The 25,569-nt window shown below is 38.2% G+C and overlaps 1 protein-coding gene and 1 pseudogene across 16 annotated transcripts in view; one reads left to right on the top strand and one right to left on the bottom strand.

Annotated features, from left to right (window-relative positions):
• Positions 1–25,569, top strand: part of SLC4A7 (solute carrier family 4 member 7) — a 92,820-nt gene that overhangs the window by 11,749 nt on the left and 55,502 nt on the right. For 13 of the 16 annotated variants that reach the window (XR_009276775.1, XM_058830758.1, XM_058830753.1 and 10 more), the window contains exon 2: positions 24,581–24,662. Coding sequence is in view for 15 of the 16 variants with exons in the window: in XM_058830758.1 (XP_058686741.1) it covers positions 24,581–24,662 (82 nt within the window). In the remaining variant the exon portion in view is untranslated. Of the gene's footprint in view, positions 1–15,744; positions 15,883–20,772; positions 20,933–24,580; positions 24,663–25,569 lie in introns of those variants that run through there. The other 3 variants (XM_058830752.1, XM_058830748.1, XM_058830749.1) reach the window with 2 other exon arrangements.
• Positions 8,994–9,431, bottom strand: LOC131575860 (large ribosomal subunit protein uL15-like; annotated as a pseudogene).

Genomic DNA, 25,569 nt, shown 5'->3' with positions numbered 1-25,569 from the left:
TATAAATTTATGGATCTCAATGTAAAGGTTAGCATTTGCGTGGGAAAACAGTAGTCTTCAAACCAGGTCTACTTCCTAGTCCACATATATTAGCTCTCTATAGCTGAGTTTCTCTGGGGGAGGAGTGCAACAGTGGGTCTCACTTTGAAAACTGTGTTGGGGGTTGATGTATTAAAAAATATTTAACTTCAGCATTCTGAAAAAAAGGCATATTTTGTTTTTGTTCTTGGAAGAAATGTGTAATGCTTGATGACTGTTGTTTAGATAATAACTTTTCAAACAGCTTAAGTTGTATTCTTGTGGCCCTAAGAGATTGCTGCAGAATACTCTTGACTTGAAATTGCCACTGGAACATATTCTGAGTAAAGTCACAAGTGTCCTCTTCCAGGTGCTGAGTGAGGTTGTAGCCAGAAGACAAGTTTGGTGGCACTGAAAGCACCAGGGACCCAGGAAAATGTGTATCTGTTTTCAGAAATTGCTTCTAGAAAGTGGTGGCAGTATTTCCAAACAGAAGTTTGTTTTAGAAGCTGCAGAGGTGGCAAGAGCTGGAGATAAGCATGGGCAGTGGCAGTACTGGTGTCAGGTGCTGTGGAAGCTGGTGACAGCCCAAGGGGGCTGTGGCTGGGGAGCTGAGTACTTTTTGGAAGTGAAAGAAAGGGAGTTGGTATTTGTATGCATGCTTGTTTCTGGAAATATGTGTACAACACGCTTGAATTTCTAGTGAAAAGTAAAGAAATGCATACATCCAAGATGGCATGTTGGCTTCTGTCTTGTGGCTTGTGTTACTGCTATATTCGAACTCGGAGAATCAATTGTTAGTAAGACTGTAAACAGTTTCATGTATTATGGCCACTTTGTGATATGGAGAACCTGTTTCCAGCTTCAGTTGTACTATGGTCTAAAATAGGCTCTTGGGTGAAGATAGAAAAAAATTTCCTTCCTGTCCCTTGGTTGCTAAAATAAATCCAAGTACCATGAGTGTATACAATATGCTGTACAGTTTAATGAAAGCTGAACAATGGCTCTTTGGTGGTGAACAGATTGTGTGTGTATGTATTTATCTTTCAGGTATGCTAAATTTAAATGGAAGAATTTATGTATTGTTAGAGAAAAGAATGGACATGATCTTAATTTGGAGAACTTGTCTCCTGTAAAGCTCTACATCAAAATACTTTTGTACAAATCTAACATGTCACGAACAGATACTTAATAAACGTTTTTATGTCCAGTAGTATTCTGAAGTCAAGTATCAGATAGAAAAGCGGAGAATAATCTGGGAATTGCTTTCAATGTCTTCTTGCTTACATAGGAATCATTAAGATAAGGTAATGGTTGAGAAAGTGGATTATTTTGAGAGGTGAAATGGGAAAAATCAGAGCTTGGTGGTGTCCTTCTGTAGGTTCTGTGGTCAAGGTAATTCTTGAGAATTCCATTGAAAATTAATGTGTAACAGCAAGCAGGAGAGACAAGTTTTAGGTGTTTTGACAAAGCTGTAGTTCTCCCTTTCCCCTTTATTGTGGTTTATGATTTGGTATCCAGTGCTTTTCATTGTTAGAGTGAGGTTTGCCTGACTTTATCCTTAACCTCATCTGTTTATGATTGATGAAGTGTTGGTCTCTATAATCTTGGAGGCTTTTTCCAACTTAACTGATTCTGTATTGACAGATGGCCTCGAAGGGACTGGATTGTCACTGCGTGCCCTGCTCTGTGTGAGCAGTGAGTCTGGGATGTTGAGGAATTCTTACAGGATGTTTTGTATAAAAAAATGTGCTTTGTGACTGAAAAATTGATGTGCTTCCATCACATACCTGCAGGATTGACAGTGAATTATACTGTAGCATGGAGAGACGTTTTCTTGATGGCTGTACACCAGTGCTGCTTGGATAAAGTGAGAAGGACGCATTTGCAACTCAGCAGTATTTCTGTTTCATATACTGCTTCATGTATAACTGAAAACTGACTTCCTTTTATGTAGTATAACATTACCCTTCCTCGTGTTACTGTGCTACTATTTCTCAACTTTGGCATGAGTTGCTAAGCTCCAAGTGAAGTGTGTTATAGGCAGAGACCCACAGCAGCTTGCCAGTGTATTAATTCTAGGCAGATAGTAATAAAAGCTGAAATGTAAATGTCCCCTGTATGTGACTGTATTGTTTTGTTGGTTCTTACACAGCCATGTGCTGTTCATATTACTGAAGAAAGTGATTCTAAACCCCCTAGGCTCTGAGAAGGCAGCTCTGTTAAAAGTAGTGGAAATTTAAGAGCCTATCAATATAATCCTGTTTTTCTTTTGATATACCAATGATCATGCTTTGGGACGGTCATGAGCAGTGTTCTCCTAATTATACACACCATTGGGGACAAAAAGTTTCAAAACAAGTTACATCCTTTATATTCTGTATGATTGTCTTGGGTTACAATTCAAGATACTCTATTACCATCTGTTGAAATGAGGTACTGCAGTGTTCTTTGTCTCTTCCATGACCCATCCCTCATAACCCCAGGGGGATATCTTCTATTAATGAGCCAGCTGTTAAAAACAGCTGGGGTGGTGTTCTTTATCTCTTCCACCACCCATCCTCCCTCCAGAGGGATGTCTGCTGTTAATGGACCATTGAGTCTCAATGCATGACTGATGAAATTACATCATCCCACTGTGAGATGCTCCACCCAGGGGGAGGGGCCAAGCATTCCTACCTGGATATCTTTGGAGTCTCAAACACCACAAGGAGCCTTTCTCCACTGGATCCCAAAAGAGAGACCAGACCCATCTACACTACCATTAAACTTTCAGAGGAAAACCACACCCTTCTACAGGATCACTGCTTCAACAGAACCACATCTGTCACTCCAGGTGAACTGCAACCACCACTTAATGATACTGCTACCAACACCCTGACCAACAGGGTGTCAGATTGTATTCTCACTCTGTCAGTGTGTTTTTTTTTCTTTGTTTGTGGTTTGTTGTTTTTTTTTTTGTACTACTGCATTTTAATTTTAATTTCCTTAGTAAATAACTGTTGCTCCTATTCCCATATCTTTGCCTGAGAACACCTTGATTTCAAGATTATAATCTTTTGAAGGTGGAGGGTGGTGGTTTACGTTTTTATTTCAGGGGAGCTTTCTGCCTTCCTTAGCAGACCCCTGTCTTTTTTGAACTAAGACAATGATAAAAGGTCAATTATCCTATATCAATCCAAATCACAGAAAATCCAAACCTGAAAACTGTTGGTTACAAGTGAAGCAACAAGACTCTAAAGGAAGGCATGTAAAAGAAGCAGAGCTCTTGGTGCAGTTGATCAGTGATGAGGAATCTGATCTTTGTTAATTGAACTTCAACTCTACTAATTATGTAAGTTAATGTGTTAAATTTACTTGTAGTAGATAGTTTGACAGAAGTGTTATTAATGAAAACAGTGGTTTATATCAAAGTTGTTCAGAGACTAGATATAATGGAACAGCCAGAATGACTTGGTTTAAGTTGGATAATTGAAGGTGGTCCTGTCATGGTATTCTAAGACTTCACCTGAGATCAATCAAGTCTTTATCCTAGAAAGTGCTATAGCATACACCCACAGTGCACCAGAGGAGCTAAGGATTGAGGAAGTTGTCTTTCTTGCCAGCTGAGGGCTAAGAGGCGTTTCTGGTTTTAAATACTGGTGACTTTAGTTGTGTGTATCTCTGTTACTGTAATGGAGAATGCCTGTAATTCAAGGCCTGCTCACTTTGCAAAGAAGTGGTGCCTGATTGTCAAGGCAGTGTAGTGTGGGTGAGTTATGTTCATGCCTTCTTAGGTCATGTATTGGTAATATCTTTTTGTGAATGGCCCCTTCAGTGGCTTCCTAATCTACAGATTAATTAAAATTAAGTTAAAGTTTTCCTCTGCTGTTTCATAAATTTCCAATAAAAGCAACTTAAGTAGAGGATTTATTTTTTTGTGTGTGATGACTTTACTGCTGTTTGTCCATAAAATCTTGGTGAAGAGGTTAGAATTAGATTATTTCAGTTGATGCTTCAGAATTAATACAAAATATTAAGGATGTTCCACTTGTGTAAGCACTGGTATCTCTTCTTTAGAAGTATAAAAATCATTTAGGTTGGAAAATACATTTAAGATCTTGGGAGTCCAACTGTAAATGCTTGTGCTTTATTAATACGCACTTACAGTTTGGTTGGTTGGTAACGTTAGTAAAAAAGAGTTCAGTCAAGTTAGTTTGCAACACCTGGAAAATACGTGAATAGTTAACTGAAAGAATATGTGAGTTTTTGGGAAAGCTTAGTTATGGAATGTAATACTGCTTTAAAGTATAAGTACATAAATAAATACATAGAGGTAAGAAAATTATTATTTAAAGAAGAAGAAAATTAGTTATTTTAGGAAAATCATTTGTGAGTGCTCTTCCATCACCCTCTTCCTCCATCTTCCTTATGAAGTGTTAGGCTGTGAATGTGGCTAATGGCGTCTCTCAAAACTGTGTGCTTATCTTTGTCTCCTAATGCTTCTAAATGAACTTTTAGAAATGTGGGGGTATCTTGCATATTCAAATTAACACCCAGAGTAGAAGTGAAACCTGCTGACACAGTGGTTCCAAAAGTCTGAAGTGTGGTGAAGTTCCCTGTTGTGCAGTGTGCCCAGTGTGATTCTGTTTAGGAGAGCAGGCATGCTTATGAACGTGTGTAAGTTGCTAATAACATTTTATCGTGTGTTACCAAAAATCCGAAAGATACATCGAATATGGAATGAGTCAAAAGTAGAAACGAGCTTCAAATATGTAGAGCAACATTTGCTTCAGGCTGTTTTGTTTCATTTCCTAAACAGTAAGGGTAAAGAAGCATTGCAGCCTTTTCAACTGCTTTTTGTTTTAACATAATTTTCTTGGTATTTGAGTATGCAGCTTCATCATTTTCTTCAATAAAAATGACTGGAAGAACTGAAAGAATGGAGAGAATGATGGATGTTCTCTGTACTACTGTACAATAGCTTCCTGTCTGAGCCTGTCAGAATGCCATGTTTTTTTCCCAATGTATGACTACATTTCAAATGTTTAAGCATTATGAGCTCAGATGTCTGCAAAAAGTTCTCTTCCCTTGTACATCTAAATCACATGTTCATGAACAAAAATTTAGAGTTAATGGCAGGATCAGAGTGTGCAAGAGATTTTTTGAAGTGGACTGCTTTCAGGTTCCCCCTGGTGTCCTGGTATGGATGTTTTAATGCTGAAGTGAACTACAGTTCAGTTTTCCTTTAATGGGAGAGCTTCCTTTAGGCACAGCTGTTCTGTCCCAGTGAGAAAATGGCATCTTACCCTTTGAGTTCTTGTCAATGCACAGGCACCTCAGACAGCATAAAAAGCTTTTAGTAGAGAGTTGGCCTGGTTATAAATATTTTAAAGTAGCCATTTATTTGTCTCATTATGCTTGAATAATTTTGCTTTATATGGCTAAAAAAAACCCCACCAAACCTCACCAAAACCTTACAAAGCAATGCTTCTGCTAGTGTTGATTTTGATAAAGAATGATGAAAGTGTTTCAAATTGAAAAGACAGTTCCTTTTGGAAACCTCAGCTTTTAAGTCTGTAAAAGGTTGTTATAATCAGATATGAAGTTATTACATCTATTTAAATGAATCACATCTCAGACAGAAGCTCTGAAATTGATGTTAAGATAACCAAAGCTATGATGTTGTGCTGCTCCAAATATCAAAGTATATTCAAATGTCAAGAAAAAGGTACCATTTTCTGCCAAAGTTGAATGTGTTATTGTCATTCAGATACGATCTCATTTGATTGAGATTAGAGTGCAGTAGAAGCCAGTTTGATTTTGTTTGTTTCATACAGGGGAGATACTTACATCTTGTTGGTGATACTTTTCAAACCTGGTTTACAGAAAATCTACAGATTTTTTTTCTGTAGAGTCAGTTCTGTGAAGAAGTGTGAGAATAAATCCAAATGGTTTGGTGGATAGGTTGATTCCTTTGTGTGTGCCCAGGCTTAGGTGAAGTAACACTGGAAAAAGGAACTATCATTAGAAACATGGGCACTTCCTAGACATCAAGTATGTTCAAATTTTTCCTATTTAAATATTTCTTTATGTGTTACTTTTGGGAATAGGTGAGAAAGGTTCAATAAGGCTGCTCTTAACTGTTTTTTCTCATATATTTTGTATTTATTTTTTCAATTTCTCTTCTGTATCAGTTTGATGTGGAACAGTCTTTTGAAATTATGGAATGATGAAAGTTGTGTTTGATTGCCAAAAGCCACCATGTAAAGATGTTCTTCCCTCCCAGAAAAACCCAGTTGAACGTTTAGTTATATGAATGCATATGTAATTAAGATATCTGATTGCAGAAATTTATTTGATATCATAACACATCCCCAGGGCTGTAAGCTGTATTCTTCATATTTTATATGCCACAGTAAAAGGAAGTATTGGATTCTGTGTAGGTGGCTTCTCTACAAATTTGATAGTATTGGAAAGAAATACTTATTCTGGAGGCTTGCTTTCTAAATAATGAGAAACACAATGTAATTTTCTTTACTTTCTCTTTTTCTCCTATCTGATATGCGTAGAAAATTCATTTGGTTGCCAGATACAATTGCCATTGACTAGAATAACTCTTGCATTCTTTTCAGCATTTAAAAATTACCTGCTGGCTGTGAAATCCTGAATTAAAAATGTTAAGATACAGTTCTTGTAGCCACTGGGTATAGCATATTTGATTCATATTGCTGGAAGGTCTTTTGCTTAGATCTCCAGTCTGGATAATGTATTTTATGTATTTGTGTTAATGTTTGGTTTACTGTGCATTTGGCTTTGTATTTTACTGGTTTTTTTTAATCTGTTAATGGTATCAATTAAGTTTGTAAGGACCATCTTAAAGCTGTTTCAAGTTCAGGCAGAGAGTGCAGGAGGAGACTTCATGTCTAGGGCAATGACTTTGATTTACTGATGCCAGCTTTAGAGTTCCAGAGCTGGTCAGATTTGTTATGGTTGCACTGCAAGGAGCATGGCTGGTGTAAGTTTACTCTGCATGTTCAAATTTGCCTTACAAGAAAACTGTGGCAGCAGAATTTTTATGGGTAGACTTTATGCAGGGCTAGATAATTGTCTGTCTTCCAAAAGTCAATGTGAAAGCCAAATGCCTGTCTCAGTTCTTTGTTGTATGTGCTCCAATGGCTCCAAATAAATTGTCTTTCCTTGAACATGTATTTGTGCTAGTAGATGGTAGTGTACAGATTAAGGTGCATGAAAATGTGGTCTATGGCCTTATTAGAAAGATGGATAACTTCTATTATTCATTTTAAAATAATGAAAAGTGCCTTTTCAGAGAGCACCCTTTGTAATAGTTCTTGGCCTGTTAGAACTCCCATGCAAACCATGCTAATGCTCTCTGAAGTAGAGAATTTTAGGTGTTGAGCAAAATGAGCATCTGATCTGCTTGCCCTGTGTTGGATGCTGTCAATTTTCTTACTAAGTAGCCCCTCAAGTCATAAATTTACAATAAAGGTCCCACAGCATTTTTTTTTCTCTTTGCAAGAGAAACGCATGTCTTTCTTCAAAGTACTGTTTTGTAGGTTGTCTTTTACATGGTTATTCACAAAACAAAAGCTAATACTAAAGCCAGTATCAGTAGCTGTCCTCGAGACAAAGAATGAAGTGGCTACAAAAGAGGTAGTATTTTTTTTTTTTTTTAAGCTAATTTTAGAGCTCTGTCTCAGATTCCCTTTGCATTTCATCAGCTGAACTTTTCTGTAAAATAAGCATCATGTACAGTGTCATGCATGAGACAGTTGTGTCAGAATCAACACCTTAACTTTTAAACCGACTTCTCTCAAAACAAGCTAGTTGGATATTGTGAAAGCATTACCCTTAATATATCAGAAAAATCAGCTGCTTGCTTTCTTAAAACAGAAGAGTGAAACTAAAGAAACTAAAAGAGCTCCTTTGTATAGCTTTACAAGATATTAGGCAAGACAAATAAGAAAGTCCAAATAATAAATCCAGAAGTGTATCTCCTTTTAAATGTTCGTTCAGTGGTTCTTCTGAAGGACCTTGGAATAATTCCTAGAAATTTCAAGTTCTGACAGTTTTTGTCTAAAAACTCTTTTTTTCAGGCTTATCAGACTTTTAATACTGTTGTGCTTTAGAAATGCAAGAGGAAAATGGAAGAAATTTTGGCAAGAAAGTACATGTCTTAAAAAATGGCTTCATAGTAAGGGTGAGCGGGGCTAACTAGTTCCTGATTTCTGAAGGGGAAAAAATGTCACTCCCATAGCGTCCTTTCTCCTTTCCCATAAGCTGCTTCAATTTCTGAAGCCACTGAAAAACTCAAAACCTTAAAAACCACTCTACAAGCTGAAAAAAGACTTGTCAGTTTTAGTTTTCTGAAATTAATGTTGACTGAGTGACATGTTCATTCATGAACCAGAATCATTGAATCAAAAAATGATTTGGTTTGGAAGGCACAGCCTTCTAGTTGCAGCACCCCTAGTGTGGAAAAGGACACCTTCAACTAGACCAGGTTTCTCAGAGCTGCATCCAACCTGGCCCTAAACACTGCCAGAGGTGGGCAGTCACAACTTCTCTGGGCAACCTGTTCCAGTGCCTCACCACCTGACAGTAAAGAATTTCTTCCTGATATCTGTGAGTCTACTCTATTTCCATTTGAAGTGCAAGAGAATTTCTCTTAGCCTTTCCTCCAGGGGATGGTGCTCTATCCCTCTAATTAATTAACTGGTGGCTGTCCTCTGGACTCTCTTCAGCAAGTCCTGTGCTGTCATTCCTGTGCTGGGAACCAGGTGGGGTCTCCCTGGAGTGGAGTCATGGAATCACCTTGAAAGTACCGACTGCATTGGCCAGGAATTGAGCCCTGGCCTCCCACATGGCAGGCGAGAATTCTACCACTGAACCACCAGTGCTGGTGATTATTTTGTTTTATTTGGGCTCGTTTTACACTTTGTCTTTATTAAAAAAATTGAATAAAACAGAAGCTTCTATTCTACAAACACACAGGCACCACCAGCTTTGATTTTTCCCCTCTACACTTCTACTGAAGAACTATACTTTCACAGCTGGGAGTTGCTTGGGCAGCTTCCCGCTGCCCAGCACTTTGTAGTAGCTTGAGTGCATAATATCAGTGGCTGCGGGCCAGTCTGGCCTCATTTTTCATGTAATGGAACCTTTTCTATTCACTTAAAAGTGTCCACAGTTTCCAAATTTACAGTAGCACAGAATTTTTGGTTTGTTTTCAAGTGACAGTGTGCCATGGCTACTTTTCTGAAGTATCCAAAGTGATGCTTGTGAAAGTTCATCCTGTGATGTTGCATACCACCAGCATTACTGTGTCCTCTGGGATGTTTCCTGTGTGTGTGCATGTGGGTGTGGCTGATGTGCCACTTCAGATTCTGGGTGTCCCTTGGTCTGGAAGGCATCTTGTCAGTGTGTGCAAGGGCAGAGAAAGAGCCTGGTGCTTGTGAGAGTGAGGAATGGCAAATGGGGCAGAAGTGGGAAAGCATGAGTTCCAATGTAAGGCAAAGATGCTGCATTGTCAAAATATTATGAGAGGAGTGGAAGGTGATGTGACTGGTACCTTGCCATTTCTCCAAGCTAAGAGGTGAAGCTACAGCAGTGGAAGTGTGTGGCTCCACTATGGTCCGAGTAGACTTTGCTAGAGTTGCCCCAGGGTCCTGCTCTACCTCCTCTGGGCTCAGCAGTCTCCCCTGCCTGCGCCTCACTGGTACTGAATGGCATCCAAATTGAAGTGGCAACATACCATCAGTGCAATGTTATTGCTGGATCAGTTCCCTGATCTGGTATGCTGCGGGTTCACATTATGGGCAGCACTAGCACAAAACAGGAACTGCAGCTTTCTGACACTGTCTACCTTATTAATGAAATATGTGTGGATTGATAAAACTTGTGTTTTTATTTTTTTATTTTTTTTGGTAGCTGTGAGTTTGTTGTGGTAGAGACTTGCTTGTACACTGGTGGCTGGTTGATATTTGGTATTTGTAACAGTGGTAATAATCTGACTGGCATTCATGCTACAAGGATTTCAAATATCTTAAAGTTCATCAGCATAACTTCATGGAGATACGACTTGTGGACTTTTTATTTTGTTGTTTTTATTGTGTTTGGTTTCTTTGCTTGTTTTTTAAAAATTATTTCTTTAAAATAATCTACAGATGACAGCACCTGAATCCTGTGTGTTACAGCACTTAGCTAAAAATTTATGATGAAATGATGGCATAGTTCAGATTGCATGAGCAGACTGTACTTCCATTCTGCCTGCCTTCTTATTTAAAAAACAATGTGGGCTAAGCAGAGTGCTGATTCCTCGTCCTGTATCAGTTACCTGCAGATATTGGAAATGTTGCCTTACCCTCCTGCTATAACTTACTGAGTTTTGGTTTGTAGGTAGTAATTTTTGTTCATGGTAAGAGTAAATGTGTGTTGTCAGTAAGTTACACAGATACTTGATTTGACTGGGATGCAATTGTATGAATAGATAATTTGAGATACAGGGAAAGCTGAAGGTGAAAAATTAATGCTTGAATTCATGTGAATTGGTGAGATTCAGTCTTTTGCTTTTCTGTGGAATGACATATAGGTGAATAATCATTCAAAAATCACACCATTCATGGAAAGAATTCTTCTGTTTATTCGCTGCTGATGGTTGATGGTCTTTTCAAGGAGCTGTTCTGTTTGGGTGTAGTTTGGTTGTCCTAACTCAGAAATTGGATGGTTTGACTTCTTTTAATTTATTTTTTTGTTTTTGTTTTTGCTATTTACCTCCTGAGGATCTGCTGTCAGGGAAAGGCCTTCTCGTGCAAGCACTTTAAATAATGTCAATAAAAACAAGATAAAATTATCTGTCTTTTATTATGCTGCTTCATATCTGGACTCATCAGCTGTTCACTACGGTGCCATCTATTCTAGGGAATTAATCTAGAGGATAAGTGTGTAGTAGTTGGACATTGACCTGTTGGAGTGAATCCAGAGGAGGGTCACCAAGTTGATCAGAGGGATGGAGCACATCTTTGTGGAAAGGCTGAGAGATTTTGGGTTGTACAGCCTGGGAAAAGGAAGGCTTTGGGGTAATCTAATTGTGGCCTTCCAGTACCTGAAAGGAGCCTACAGGAAAAATGAGACAGGACTATTTATAAGAGTATGTAGTGACAGGGCAAGGGTGAATAGGATCAAATGGAGATAGAGTAGGTTTAAATTAGATGCGGGGGAAAACGCTTTACTGTGAGAGTGGTGAGGCACTGGAACAGGATCCCCAGAGAAGTTGTGGATTCCCCATTCCTGGAAGTGTTCTAGGCCACTTAAGTTCAAGTGTCAGGTTTGTTCAAGTGCCAGGTTGGAGCTCTGAGCAGCTCTGAGAAAGGTGTTCCTGCCCATGGCAGGGAGATTGGAACTTGATGATCTTCAAAGGTCCACTTTCATCCTAAAGCACTCCATAATTTAGAATATTTGTACAAGTGGTTGTAGAGCAATTAAGCATATGTCATTGCTTAGATGTTCTTAATAGTGTTGAAACATCCCTGGTTTATTGTTCCTGCCAGCTTGCACAGTGATCTAAGGCTATTTTAGGATAAAGAAAAACTGGAATATCTCTCAAAAATGCTGCCCAAATGCCTCGAGATGAATTTGGCTAAAGGCAATATGTTACAATTGTAAAGTGAGCAGCTTTGAATTCCTCTGTCTCCTTTCCATCCCTCCCTGCCCCCTGCCACCCAAAAAAACCCAAAACAACAACAAACCAAAACCAAACCCAAAAAACTCCCTAAAGTTTGAAAACCCAACCTCCTGAAAACCCCAACAAATCAAATCACCCAACCCTTCCTAGCCTAGCTCAGTGACATTTGCATGCTGACCACATGCTCATACATGCTGCTGTAAGATCTTGGGGTTCTGTTGGGCCATGGTGAATTTCATCCATCTTTACTGTGGAATGGTTTTGAGTCCTGGAGCATGTCCTGGAAAACTTGACACACATCTTTTGTTTTTCTACATCATCAGTGTATTCAGATCAGCATGTGGTATGATTAATCAAGCAGTACATAGTACACTAGAGAACATAGTAATCTTGCTGTTAATGAGGGTTCAGGTTATAAATTTCAGTGGGATCTCTAGAGAATAAGTATTCAGCTGTCGAAATGATGTGCAATTGTGTAATGTCAGGAGGGCTTAAACTAGTGATCTGCCTGGTGTTTGCTCCCAGCATCCTGGTGGCTTCTGACAGCTGTCCTGCAATGTGCTGAGAAACCCAAGACTCCACTACTGGGGCAATACACCAGAGAATATCTGTACAGAATGCATCTATCTTTTTCCTTCCTTTTTTCTGGAAAAAACCCAGTTCCATGTGTACGTGCCGAGGCAAGCTGAAGCATGCTGTGCAGATGTATGTCTTGGGAGCAAGGTGTTATATAGAAATGGTATTCTGAAAAATACTTGTAGGCAGTAAGACTTTTGGATTTTATGGCTAGTTTTAATTCATTAAATTATGAGCCACTGGTGGCAAAGGTTTCTGTGTTCCCTTGCTAAGGCAGTAATGTTTCTTCAGAGGAATACCCTATATTTAATTGCTTAGTAATAAGAAACTCCTAGGAAGTTTTCTTAATATGAGTTAGTAAGTTCCCCTTTGATAAGAAGCTGGACAAAACCATCTGTAGAGGTGTTTGACATATGAACTTCAGACTGTTGTACAACTTGCCACCTTCATCATCTTAATCCCCTAGCACCTTGCCTCCCTCCTGAGCCCCCCATGGCCTGGGCCACCCTCACCTCCTCCAGAATAAAGCCTGATTTAGAAGTACTGTCATGCTATCTCACAATTATTTCTTGCTTTTTTTTTTTTTTTTATTCTTTCCTAAAGAGAGATGCTTTGAGTTTGTTCGATGCTGTTCTTTCAGCTGCATGAAGAGTTACGACAGTGGACTGGGGTGGTTTTTGAGGCTGCAGTGTTAGAAAAAATAGTCATAGTATCATAGACTAATTTGTGTTGGAAGGGAAACATGGATCATCAACTCTAACTCCCTGATCTAATTTGCTTATAAAAGGAAGGGTTGATTTTGGACTATGGATGCAACTCTTAGCACCCCACCTCCCTACCCTCCAAACCAGGATTTTAAAGTATCAATAGATTCAGAGTGTATAGGGCTGCATGTGTGCATATGTCAGTATGGTCTCTGCCAGAAAACAGGCACTCAGCTTGAGCTCCTATCTGACTGTGTCTGATAGCAGCTTGGCTGGAGCTCTTGTAGTAAATCCTGCTGAGAGCTCAGTCCTGCTTACTGCAGCTACTTTAAATGTCCTGCCATTTCAGAATGGCAGATTAAGCACAGCTCTGCCTGCTAGACACTGCAGACCCTGCAGTAAGACAGTTCAGTGCCACTTCATAATGGACTGGGATCAGAATTGTATAGCCCCTGGGAAAAGAGGAAAAGTTTTTCAAAGACATAAGAGCTCAGATGAAGTAGGGGTTTTTTTGTCTATATAAGTGGTACATACTCTTGGACCCATCTTTCAAAAATGTGCTTTTATTGACTGAGATAAGGTCAAATAAGTGGAACATGAAGGGGTATAAAAGTGAAAATTAAGAAGGAAAGATTGAAGGAAAAAGTGTATGTTTCATTATAGATACTTAGGGTTTTTTTTAGCAAAAAAAGTCCTCTTATATTTCATAGAGACTTTTTTGCAGCATCAAACACTATAGTTAAAATACTGCTCCAGTACAAATAGTTCTGCTCTGAGTTCTCACAGTGTTGTCACTGAACATGTTCAAGGATGTGATACTTTTGAATATATTTGCCTACAGTTTGTTTAAGAATACTTCTCTAGTTAAACGTGTTGAGACAATTGCAGTTTGAAGTTGCTCTGCTGTTCTCCATTTGATGGGAAGCTTTTTCCTGGTATTTACTCTAAGGGAAGAGCAGACGTTTATCCACAAAGTATTTTGGTATGGGACTTGAAAGACAAAAACTTCCATCTGTTTGAAAAAAATGTGCTTGTATTGCTTCTGAGTGGTTTTTTTTTGTTTGTTTTGTTCCAAGACTGAGTGACTGTTAACAAGGAGTTGGTTGACTACAGACTGGAAAGAAATTTCAATAAGCTGCTTCAGAGAGGGTGTTTTTGTTTTTTTTTTTCTTTTAAGTATTCAAACCAAGCAAATACTTTTTTTTCAAAGTTATAAGAATTAAAAGAAAAAAAATCAAATTTATGATTTCCACCCCTCTTATTCTATCCCTAAGGAATAGACAGCCTCTTTTTCATTCACGCACCCACTCCCAAACCTAAACAAACATCTTTTTCACTTGTAGCAATGGAATTACTCCTAGTATGGGTTTATGCTAAGGAACAGTTCACTGAAGCATGGGAGAGCCACCAGGACACGGTTCAGCATAGCTGTTTCAGTATTTATCTGAGCAGCTGAAAACTGCATGAATCTGTGCTCTGTGTTAGGGAAAGAATAGGTGTGACTTAGGATCTCCAGTTTAGAAGAGATCACTAAGAATTAGGGTATCTGATATTTATGTTTAACTTTGTGTTTCCTGTATGAATCATTTAGTTTATAGCTATTTACGCGTGGCAGCAGAGACGCCTTCAATAGCTTGGAGGTTAAAAAGATGCGTACGTGTGTTAGAGTTAACTTCTATTTACAGAGTGGAAACAAACTACTTTTAAACTCTCTTGTCAGCACTATCTGAGAATACTTTTATTAGCCTATGGTTAGAGAATTTTCTGGACTGAGGCAGTGAGAAGAACTGCATGTGGCCTTCTGATTTCTCTGCAGCTAGGTGATAAATACCATCTTCATAGTTGCACAATGTATTTGCACCAAGTTCATGGACAGTATGTTACTTGTTTTATTTTGTCCAAGTTGTTTGTTGGTTGAGCACCAGTCCAGCTTCATCTCTAGAGTTCTCATCAAACAAGATGTAGGAATAAAAGAAGAAAAAGGAACAAGCAAGACAGTGGCACGTCTTAAAGGTTATCTATAACTCCTTAAAGAACCAGTTTTCCCATGCATTTTATGATGGGACAAGCAGACTAGGGTATGTCAGTGGTGAAGAGGGAAAGATTGAAATGAAGCTGGATTTGATCTGCTGAAATATGGGTTGCATTTTTAAAAGGTTGACTTAAGGAAGGAAAAAATACAGCTACTCATGTAATACATGAAACAGAGACATGTTACTCTGTGAGGACAAGGTGAGATTAATTGCAGCTAACGTCAATGCTTTTTTACCTTTTCAGTGGGGGAGGGAGGGGGGAAAAAAGTAATTTTTCTTTTTAGGAAGCCTTGGTTTATTTTGTTGAACAAGAATATATAGTTTATGTAAAAAAAAACCAAAACAAACCAAACACCTGCATTGGAGCGAGTATTCTGTGAAAGGTTGATAATACAGCTATAAATACACTTAGCAGATGTTTGACTTCTGGGTTGTTCTGTTCTGGGACCCGAGGTACAAATGCATTTTGTAGTGTTAATGAACTCTTGGATCAGAGCAAAAATATTACCTTGGAGCTGTTCTTGGCAGCTGTTGATGCAGAAAATTTGAAGTGTGGAACTTAGTTTCAGTTCCTTTTTTGGTATTCCCTGAGCAGGAATTGAAGGCATGCTGTCTTGCCCATCCTGCTGCTGTGCGACCCTGCAGTAGCTGTAATCAGTGGCCTGGGAGATGAGCGACTGGGGCGGGAGCGATTGGCTGGGGAGCAATTTCCCGGAGTACATCTGTGTCAGGCACAGCGAGCTAAAGCAGTCATGTATGCGCAGGCTCTGATCTCTGGGGAGGTTCATTACAGGGTCTCGTACAAGGGCATTCTCTGCTTCTGCACATCAGCATGGAAGAAGCTCGTCAAGGGAAGAAAATGCAACCTGTATGTAAATAGCAGCTGTGTAACGTAATAATGGCTCGATTGTGATTTGATGCAAGTGGTATTTAGCAGCTGTAGCTCAGAATTGTGTGCTACCTTAGACTATTTAGTTGTGGAAGAAATTTTTAAAAGATTTGGTAATAGAAGTGGTAGTTTGAGTGGAGATTTCTGTATTAGGGAAGGTATTTGCTGTGTTGTTAGAATTGCTTAATTACAGTAACTAGCTTAATTCAGAAAGAAAATGTGCTCTTAAAATTGTGACAGTATTCTACCAGACTTTGAGAGTGGTTGACTGTTTCAGATTGGTTTATTTTTCCTTCTGCATTATTTTGAGTCAGCCTTTCTTAATTTGAAGGTTGTCAACTGTGGCTTTGCTTGATTCTGTGCAAGTATAGCATGGATGTTTCTGATGGAGAGTCTTGAAATAGTTGGTTAATTGTTGCTTTTTGAGAAAAAAGGAAAGTGAACTTAATGAGCTGTGTAACTGAGGTGAAGTGTTCATGGAGAGAACATTTTCTTCAGACCTCAGTGGCACAGATAAAAGACTGTGGGGATTTGTACAATGAATTCTAGTATTAGTGTTACAAGCTATTGCTTAGACATCATATGGGTTATCATTACCACGGCCACATAACTGCAATGCAGTGTGTAACAGGGATTACCACTTTAAAAGTTTCCTGAAAACTAAAATCTGTGAGATGGAATTTTCCTAAGATGTAAGACTCTGAAGATCTCTGAATTGTTTTATGTGTGACAACTAAACTTTCTATTCCCTTGTATTAGCGTAAGAACATAAGAAAGAGTTTGATTTAGATGTGTTAGAGTGCATCAGATTGCTGTGGCCTTTTGTTTGTCAAAGTCTCTGTAGTACATTGCTTGATTTTTTGTTTTCATTGTGGTGCTACTTTAAGCTCTGGGCACAGAACTATATCAAGCATGCATATGCCTAGAAGATTAGGCAAAGATATGAGGTGACTAGTTGTAAAACATTATAGTACTTCCGCTTTTTTTACCTGTAGTTTCAGGAGTTCACCTAATTACCTTGAAGTGAATGGAGATATAGATTTTTTTTGAATGAAATTTAGTACTGTGAGGCAGTGATAAAATGCAACTCTATAAAATAGCTACTATAATATTAGATATGCAATTTGATATCTTGTGTTGGATTGGTGATGGTGTTTCCTAAGTTTATGCATGGTGGTGAATTTTCTGTCTTGCAGAATACTCAGGCTGAATTCATATGGGCTTCTAATTTTAACCAAATACTCACCTGCACCATAGTTATACTTTGCTAGGAATCAAGCCATGCCTTCTTCTTATGCTTGTTCTAACACATTTTTTTTAATGAATTGCTGTGGTGTACCATGGTTGATAGCCATTCATAATCGTGACCAGTCTCTTGTTAGTATTGTTTCCTTTTCTTTCTGACATTTTCTCACAATGTTATTTTCTCTCATGATTAGCACAAACACTTGGTTTAGTGTCCAAAGATGTGTTTAGTTTTTCTGGCGTGGGACATGGCTTCTCTTGCATGTTGTGGTGCTCAATGTGACCCTGACTAGAGTAAGGCCTGCTAGAACTGAGATAAGACTACTTATAAACATTAGATTTCAATAGTGCAAGGAGCAGAACATTAGCACGTTTAGCACTGCTTTTTTCCTGAAAGTACATGAGTTTTGTGGTGTTTAAGTAGCACACATACATGTCTTTAGTGCCCTCCACACACATAATTGGAAAATTGAAAGTACAGTGAAACTTATGGAGAGTCTGACTGAAGTTGGTATCTTTTGGACATATGTGTCCAAACAAGGTTTGTAGAGCTGCTGTGTTTATTGTAAGTCTTCTAGAAGCAGATTGGTCAGATGTGTTTAGTAGGGTAAGCTGAGCAGTTAATTAGAGGATTAGTAGACTAAAAAAAATGTCTAAGTATCCCTAACCTCTTACGTTATAGTTATGGTCTTACTGAAATAAATCTAAGTGTCACACCTTCCTGCAAGGCTCTGAGTGTAGCTTTGATTAGGAGGGGCTGTCATTTATATGTGAGGATTGTGTAAAATAGGAATTGTATAAGCACAGGTAAAATTCACAGGAAAAGGGGGAGTGTGTGTTGACACCAGAGCCATTGAGCTGAAATAGTCATTCCTGTAGTGCTTAAGCAATGCCCTCTGCTAAGATGGGGGGAAAAAAACTCTGGAAAGCAGCTGTTCCTGTGCAAAGGAGACTGTAGAAAATACAACTAAGGGGGTACCCATCAACAGTATGCTTCCTATTTTAAACCTGGCAAATGTTCTGTTTGTGAATTATTATTAATTATGCTCTCATCTGTATATATTTAGAGGGGAAGGCCAGCTAAAAATTGTACGATGACAAAATGAGACAGGGCTCATTTCTATTTGGTGCGTTTTTCCTTGGCTATTAGGTTGATGTGCTTGATTTAGAACTGGTAGTGTTTCATCACTCTGGTAACTTCTGACAATACAGTATTGCTGCGTAGAGACTGCCCAAAGAACTTCCTTAAAATGCATCTATAGGACCACTGGTGCAGTTCAACTAATGTGGGACAGTTTGATAGACTGCCTAATAATGTTACTTACTGTTATTTAGAAAGAACTGTTGCGTGGGTATTTTTTGTGGTTTTTGGTTTTTTTGGTTTTTTTTCTTTGTATCCTGGTTGTCCTTCAAGGAGGCAGCAGCTAGAGATGCCTGCCTTCCTCCCCACTCTGGGCTCATCTTACCTCTGATTTAAAAGCAGAATCAGTCTGAATGAGAAATAAAATAATTAGAATTTACCAAGTGCTGGTGTTAGTTGTTCCTGCAAGTAAACCACAAAAACAAACCCTTCCTATTTACTCACTTTTAACTAAGGCTGCTTGGTGCTGTGTGTGAGTAGCAGTGGGAGACCTATGGGTAGACCTGATGCTTGCCTGAAGTAAAGTGATTGTCATGCAGCTCTGCATACAGTGTACACAGATGGCCTTAACAAATACACTGTTTTTCTGGTTTCTTATCACTTCCAGGGCTGCTGTCCTTGGTAGACTTAATCTCCTAATTTTATGAGTCTACAACACTGGTGTTGTCTGGTTTTGACTCTCTGAAATATTAGTTCTTATTAACTTGCAGCCCTGTGAGGTTGAATGGATAGAGAGGGGGTTGTATGAGCATTTATTTCCTGACTATATGGAGTATTATATGCGCCTAGAACAGAAATGCAGACTTCTGAAACAGACCACTTGGGAAGTGGGGCTGTGAAAATGAATTGTTAATTACCCTGTGGATTCTAAATTACCCTGAATAATATATTTCAATACCTATGTAACAAAACAAGTGAGTTTATCTAGTTTTGAAAAAGATCAGTTTTAAATTATTTTATAGATGTACACACACATACCTGGATACATTTGCAAAGTGAGGTTTTGTAGTTCCTCTTCGGTTATCTTTGAGATATATTGTCAAAGTGAAGATTTTAATTCTTATTTATAGCCAAACCTTAATTTTTGAAGCAGAGCAATAGCAACAATCTTATGTTAATTAATTTTTTGGTTTGTTTTTGTCACTGGAGCTTTTTTTGATGGCTGTCCTATCTGTTTCCTGAATGTGGATCCCACAATGGAGGGCTGATAATAAAACAAGGGTCCTGCTTTGGCTGTGCTTCCTGAGGTCAAGCCACCATTGACACTGATTCAGTTTGCACTGTTGCTGTCCTCTTGCACACAGCATGTTGATGGTTTGATCCATCATGAGCTGAACTGCTCCTGTGGACTTACTGGTGATGAAAGAAGAAAGAGCAAAGTGTGAAAAGCAAAATGCACTGTGCACAAGTTCTTATATGCTGTTGAGCTTGGTAAATCTACAGTAGTGTGCTACAAAGGTTTGCCCCTTGGGTCTGTAAGCAGGGTGTGCTTCTGTTTTGGCCACATTCCAGCCTAAGAGCTAAATTCTGTCTGCCAGATCTCTTGTGCCTACAAAAGTAGAGATGTATCCATGGGTTGATTGTTCTTGTGGGATGGAGGGGGGAATTGTATGCTTTTTGTTCAAGGCAGAGAGATTGGGATACAGTTACAGTCACAAAGCAGTATGTAGGACCACTGGGGTGGTGTAGGCAGTTGTATTAGAATATTATTAAAATAAGAAGTGTTATACCATTGGCCAGGGACAAATGTATAAAGGAAAAAAGTTGATATGAATATACTCCTCCCTCCCCATCCTGAGTTTGGGTTAGTTTTTGTTGGATGGTTTTTGTGGGAATTTTTTTTTTTTTTTAGTCCTTTATTTGCACCTACTTTAATAAATCCTGCAGTGAAGCTTCTTTGTAGCACAAAACTCAAAATGTAATTTTTGGGGGGGAGGGTAGTGGTGTTTGAGAAGGTTTTTTTGTTTGTGTGTGCCCTCTCTTAAGCCCTACTTACTTCCATGAGCACTAATACAGTCCCTTCTGGAGGTGCAAGTCACCCTAATTCTGCTGGGGAGGAACTTTGCTCTGAGGAAATGTAAACGGAGCACATAAACATTGACTTAGCTAAGTAATGGTCTTAAATGTTGAGCTCAAATTATTCTTAACACAGTTACTGTATTGCTCATAGATTTCAAAGGTTTACAGTTAGCTGTATCAGCCATTTATAATCACTGTCTATCACCAGAATGATTTGATTGAACTGTATTTCAAGTACCTTAAAAATGGGCTTCTAGCAAGCTGTCTGTCTTGGAAGTGGTTCTTCAGTAATGCACTTTGGCAGCGTGCCCGTCTGAAATCTGTCGTGTGTGTGTGACTGCACAAGGTTAAGTGAGTTGCATGGTGACAAGTGCTTGCAGAGATGACAGTGGAAACTTGCCTTTGGATTTAATACTCCATGCGTCATATTCGTGCTAGTCCTTGAGACTGTGGCTGCCACATACTGCTGGAGGTTGTCAGTTCTTCCAAACTCGGTGCTTTCCATAAAAATGCATGCAATTTAGGATTGACTCATTTTTCAATACTAGGTTTAAAAAACGTGTAACATTAATACAGTAGATACCAAAAGTGTACTGTACTAAATGATGGCAAATGTTTGAGAAGGTAAGTAGTGTTAACAATTTCTGGTACTTGTTTTTCTGCAAGGGGGAATTACTCTTTTCTCACAGACTGAGAAAAGACATTTGAAAAACAGAGGTGGCAAGAGGAATCTTACTGGGAGAAGTTGAAAAGGGATTTCATTTTCATGCTGAGAGGAGTTAGAAGGCTGAGAAGACAGATTCTAGCAGGCATCTCTAACTGAATATGAAGGTTTTACTGGAGGCTGTTTCTGCAGTATGTTTATGAGTACCCAGAAATAACCCAGAAATCTGGTGTTATGAAAAAGTATACTTGGTGTATCATAATACAGTGTACTGTATCTTAATACAGTAAGCTTTTTATTTTTCTTTTTTTTTCCTTTGAAGTACTCTGTATTTGTTCTGTTTTTATAAATTACCTTCTCCTTGTTAAAAAAAAAGTGCAAACCAAAGTTAAAAGCTTAATCTCTCCCTAGGGCACCTTGTCTGCTGCTTATGTTATTTTATTTTTTTCCCCCTTCTCAATTGTTCTGTCTTTTGACTAAAAATGAAAGTTAAATACATTCTAAATTAGTCTTGAATTTTACTTTGGCTTGTCTACATCAGCTGTGTTTGGGTATCTGTGGGATTGTTGTACATAAAGTTTCATATGCAGTGAATGGTAAACTGCCCAGGAATACTTCAGGCTTTACGCTCCAGTCATTCTCTGCCTAAAAAAGGGAAGTTGACAAATTTTCCACAATCCTGCTCTTCTTTGTTTATGTAAAAAGTTCAGAAAGTAAATGAGAGAGCTAAAATGGCAACTGTAAAATTTTCCTTCCCTTCAGTGCCTTCAACTGACACGATAGACCATCTATAATTACTGGAATTCTATGCCCTACAGACTTTATTTTTAACCAGGAAAAGGTTGTAGTTTGGAATTACTTTATAATGTATTTGAATATTTTTTTACCTGACCTAAGGCAAAAGTATCTCATACTGGGATTTGTTCTTGGTATCACAAAACATGTTTTGTGTTTTTCTGAACAAAGGCTGTAAGTGATATGCTTCCTTCATGTATGATATTTGTGGTTGTTAATGGTTTATTCTTGGAAGAGTAGAGATAGTGATAGAATGGTTTGCAAGGGCACGCATGCCTTCCTGTAATCTAATCTTAAAAGACGTTACTTTCACATGATGTGGTTTTTGAAGGCTGTTTCTGTGTGTATGAGTTTGGCAGAGACTCTTTTACTAAAGCAAAAGATGATAAAAATTAAAAACGTGATGTAAGGCACACAGCATATCCAGTCTCAAAATATTACTGGGAGATAAAAAAATCTTTCCTTTTGTGTATATTTTTCACAGTGCATATGTAGTTTTCTACTGGTATGCAGTTGTTTTTATCATCTGGAGAAAAAACTCTTCCTTTGTTGCTCAAAAACTGTGTGTTTGACAAGATTCCAAGTGTCCTAAAAGGACTGCTGGGGTTGGGTGTGTTTAGGTACAGGATTTTTCAGCAGTCTGTGGCTATAACCATGAAACTAATTCTGGAACAGGTTTTGATAGCAGTTTTCCTATTAATAGGTTTTGGTTTGGGTTCTTTTCCTACTCACATATAAAAAACCCACTTAAGGTAGTTTAGAGGATTTATAATTCTTCCATCTGTTTCCATCTCTACTTGGAGTTTTATAGTAAAAGGTGTACTGTGTGTGTCTGTTTCTGTGAACAGGAGTGTACTACAGTACGCTTGATTTTGGTGTGTAGGAGACAGGAATACACTATTTACCCCCATACTCTCCTCCCATCTTATTACCATGACACTTGAAAAATTCCTACCACTCTATTAGCAGGTGCTTGGAACATTTTCATGGTCTTGCACAACAGACATTGCCTCCATTTTTTTAATTGTAGCTCTGTGAAGTGTACAGGGTTTTGAATTTTCTAACCTGCATGCAAAATTCTGCCGTCACTACAATAGAGCAGTGGTGACAAAGTTAGGTTACTGTGTAATGCCTTTCTTGAAAACCTTATTTTCTGGGACACAGCTCAGAATTGACTGGCATTTAGTTTTCAGAGGTTTATTCTGCCATGTGCTACTCTTTTCTCTTGTGTTTTTACTTATTTAAATAGTGCCAGCTGCTTTTGGTTTTTTGTGGTCTAGCTGCATCTAGCCTTTTTTTAAACCTCATCAGAATTTTTTTTGAGTGTGTGGTGCACATCATCTTCATATTCTTTAATCTTCTTTCCTCAGCAGTTAAATATTTAGATTTTTTTTGTGTATATGCACACAATATACTGTAATAAATATATTTTTTGTTAAGAAATTCTGCTTTTTTTTTTTATGAGTAGGAGTTGATACAGTATATTTTAGCTTGTACCTGTTACACACAGGTATGTTGTTTTTCTTCCTTGCCACTTTCTTGTGATGGGACAAACTTGTTCTATATATAAAGCAATTGCATAATTCTAAGGCAAAAGTTCAGTTGAATTTCAACACTGTTGGGGTTCTCAGTTCCTGTAAGACTCCTGATTTAGGCTTCTGTTTTCCCCTTGTGAAACCATTATCGCAGATCCTCCACAGATTGATGTAAATGCATCAGATCAATGTAAATGCTGCTAGAAGCAGTGATCAAACAGATAAACTTGTGGTGGACCTAGCTGTCCTATGGCCACAAGACAAGTCATTTTGGTGAGCTGATCCAGTGGAAAACTAATCAAGTTGTTATAAAAAAGCTAACCCAAAACAAGCAGTAAAGAAACCACACCTTGAGCTCTTTTTGTCTGATTTCATGATGATTTGACTTAGGGAAAAAAGTGTGTGCCCAAGGGAGCAGAAAGATCAGGGACAGTAATCTTTAGCAGTTAGCCTTGCTCTTATATTTGGATGTAAAACTTTACCCTTGGGCAGCTGTTCTTTTGGAGAATCAGCTCCCTCAGGAGACTGTAATTTGTGAGCTGTGAAAAGTGGACTTTATTCTAAGGAATGCAAAGATGTGGAGAAAGGCAACTTCAATGTTGTTTTGATGTCAAGTCTGAGATGAACTTGAGATTTCTGCTACTCAGTTACTTCATTTTTGTCATGACTGAGCAAAAGGCAGGTCTGCTTTAGTGATGTGCTAACTATGATTAGAGGATGTGTTCAGAGATAAGCCTCTATCTCTTTCAAATATTGCGCATTATGAGTGGTGTGGTTTTAGTGGTAATGGAAGCTGAAAAGGTCTGCTGCTGCTTTTTAACTTTGTTTGTAAAAAAAAAAGTGAATTAGATGAACAAACTGGCTGTTGAAATGTGAATGAAGCAGTTATTTTGATATTTCCAGAGCTGTTGATCCACAAAAGATTTTAGGTTGGATGACCTAACCTTTTTGCTCCCCCTTTGTTCAAAAAATCTTATTTGTGCTGGAAAATCTCAATTGGGAATTGCTACCTAAAGAGAAGAGCTTGAGATCTCTCTATATTAACTTCTGTATCTTTTTATAAATTTACTAGATATTTTATTGAAGTAGATTGATTGCTGTTGAATGAAAATCTAAAAGAATACTGCACTTTTGAAATGTGTGTCCTTCAATATAGGGTAATGTTTTCTTGAAAAATTGCGTGGGTAGGTTTTTAGCGATGACATACTATTTCAGAAAGTATTTAGGAAAAAATAGTTCTATTTATTTTTAACTTAAACTTTTGTCTTGTTTCTTCAGGGTCACGATGAAGAAGCTGTTGTGGATATGGGCAAAATCAGCTCTACTATCAATACAAATTTTGAGAAAGAAGAACTAGAGAGTAAGTTTGTGGTGGTTTTCCATTTGCTTAATGTGCGCTTTTTTGCCTGGGTATAAAAGATGAATTTTCCTTGCTAAAAGGAACAAAAATTTCATGGCTATCATGAAAACTGGTGAAAAGCAGAGGTGACTTGCCCTGTTTTGTTTCTCTATGCATGCTGGTAAATATCCACTGTTCTAATACATCTCAAAAAAACCAAAAATTACTGAAGCTTTACAAGGAAAGCTTAATTCTTAGACTTAGGTTTGAAAAAAATTCTTCCTGTTGGCAAGTAATTTTCCAGTACGAATGATATCATGTTCTGCAGAATTAAAAGTCAGGAAACAGGGATCATGAGGGAGATGTTTGTTTTCTTTTCTGAAAGTTAAGTATCCTTGTGATTGTGGTCATGAACTTCAAATATTGAGTCTGAACAGACATGAACTGTCCTTCTGGTTCTATAGTAAGCTGTGTGTTCCACTGTCTTTTGTCAGTAAAGCATTATGGTAGTTTTCATTATTTGACTTGGGACCCCACATGTAGCAATAAAAATAGCAATGATTTAGTTTCACGTAATAGAATGTAAAATTAGGTATTTTATCTAAGGCATGACTTTTCTTCTTACTTGAAAACAAATTAGTTTGGGATGAGGATTCATGGATGCTGCTTAATGAATGAGGAAAAGACTAGGGAGATGCAGTGTTAAAATCTTCATTATTTGCCTTTCACATAGAATGCTCTGAAGCTTAATTAACATTTGCAGAATGCTAGAAGGCAGTAGATCTACAAGTTGTGCTGACAACTGCTTCATCACACTGGAAAACCATAATGGCAGCAGTTTCTGGCTAAGCAAAGTTAATTTAGGTTGCTGTCACATTTCTCATACTGTGCTACAACAGGAGACAGTTTAAAGTCGTTGAAGTTGTTT

Source organism: Poecile atricapillus, chromosome 2 (assembly GCF_030490865.1).
Source record: "Poecile atricapillus isolate bPoeAtr1 chromosome 2, bPoeAtr1.hap1, whole genome shotgun sequence".
Classification (NCBI taxonomy): domain Eukaryota; kingdom Metazoa; phylum Chordata; class Aves; order Passeriformes; family Paridae; genus Poecile; species Poecile atricapillus.
Note: the sequence above shows the minus strand (reverse complement) of the source record. Positions and strands in the feature narration are given on the sequence as shown.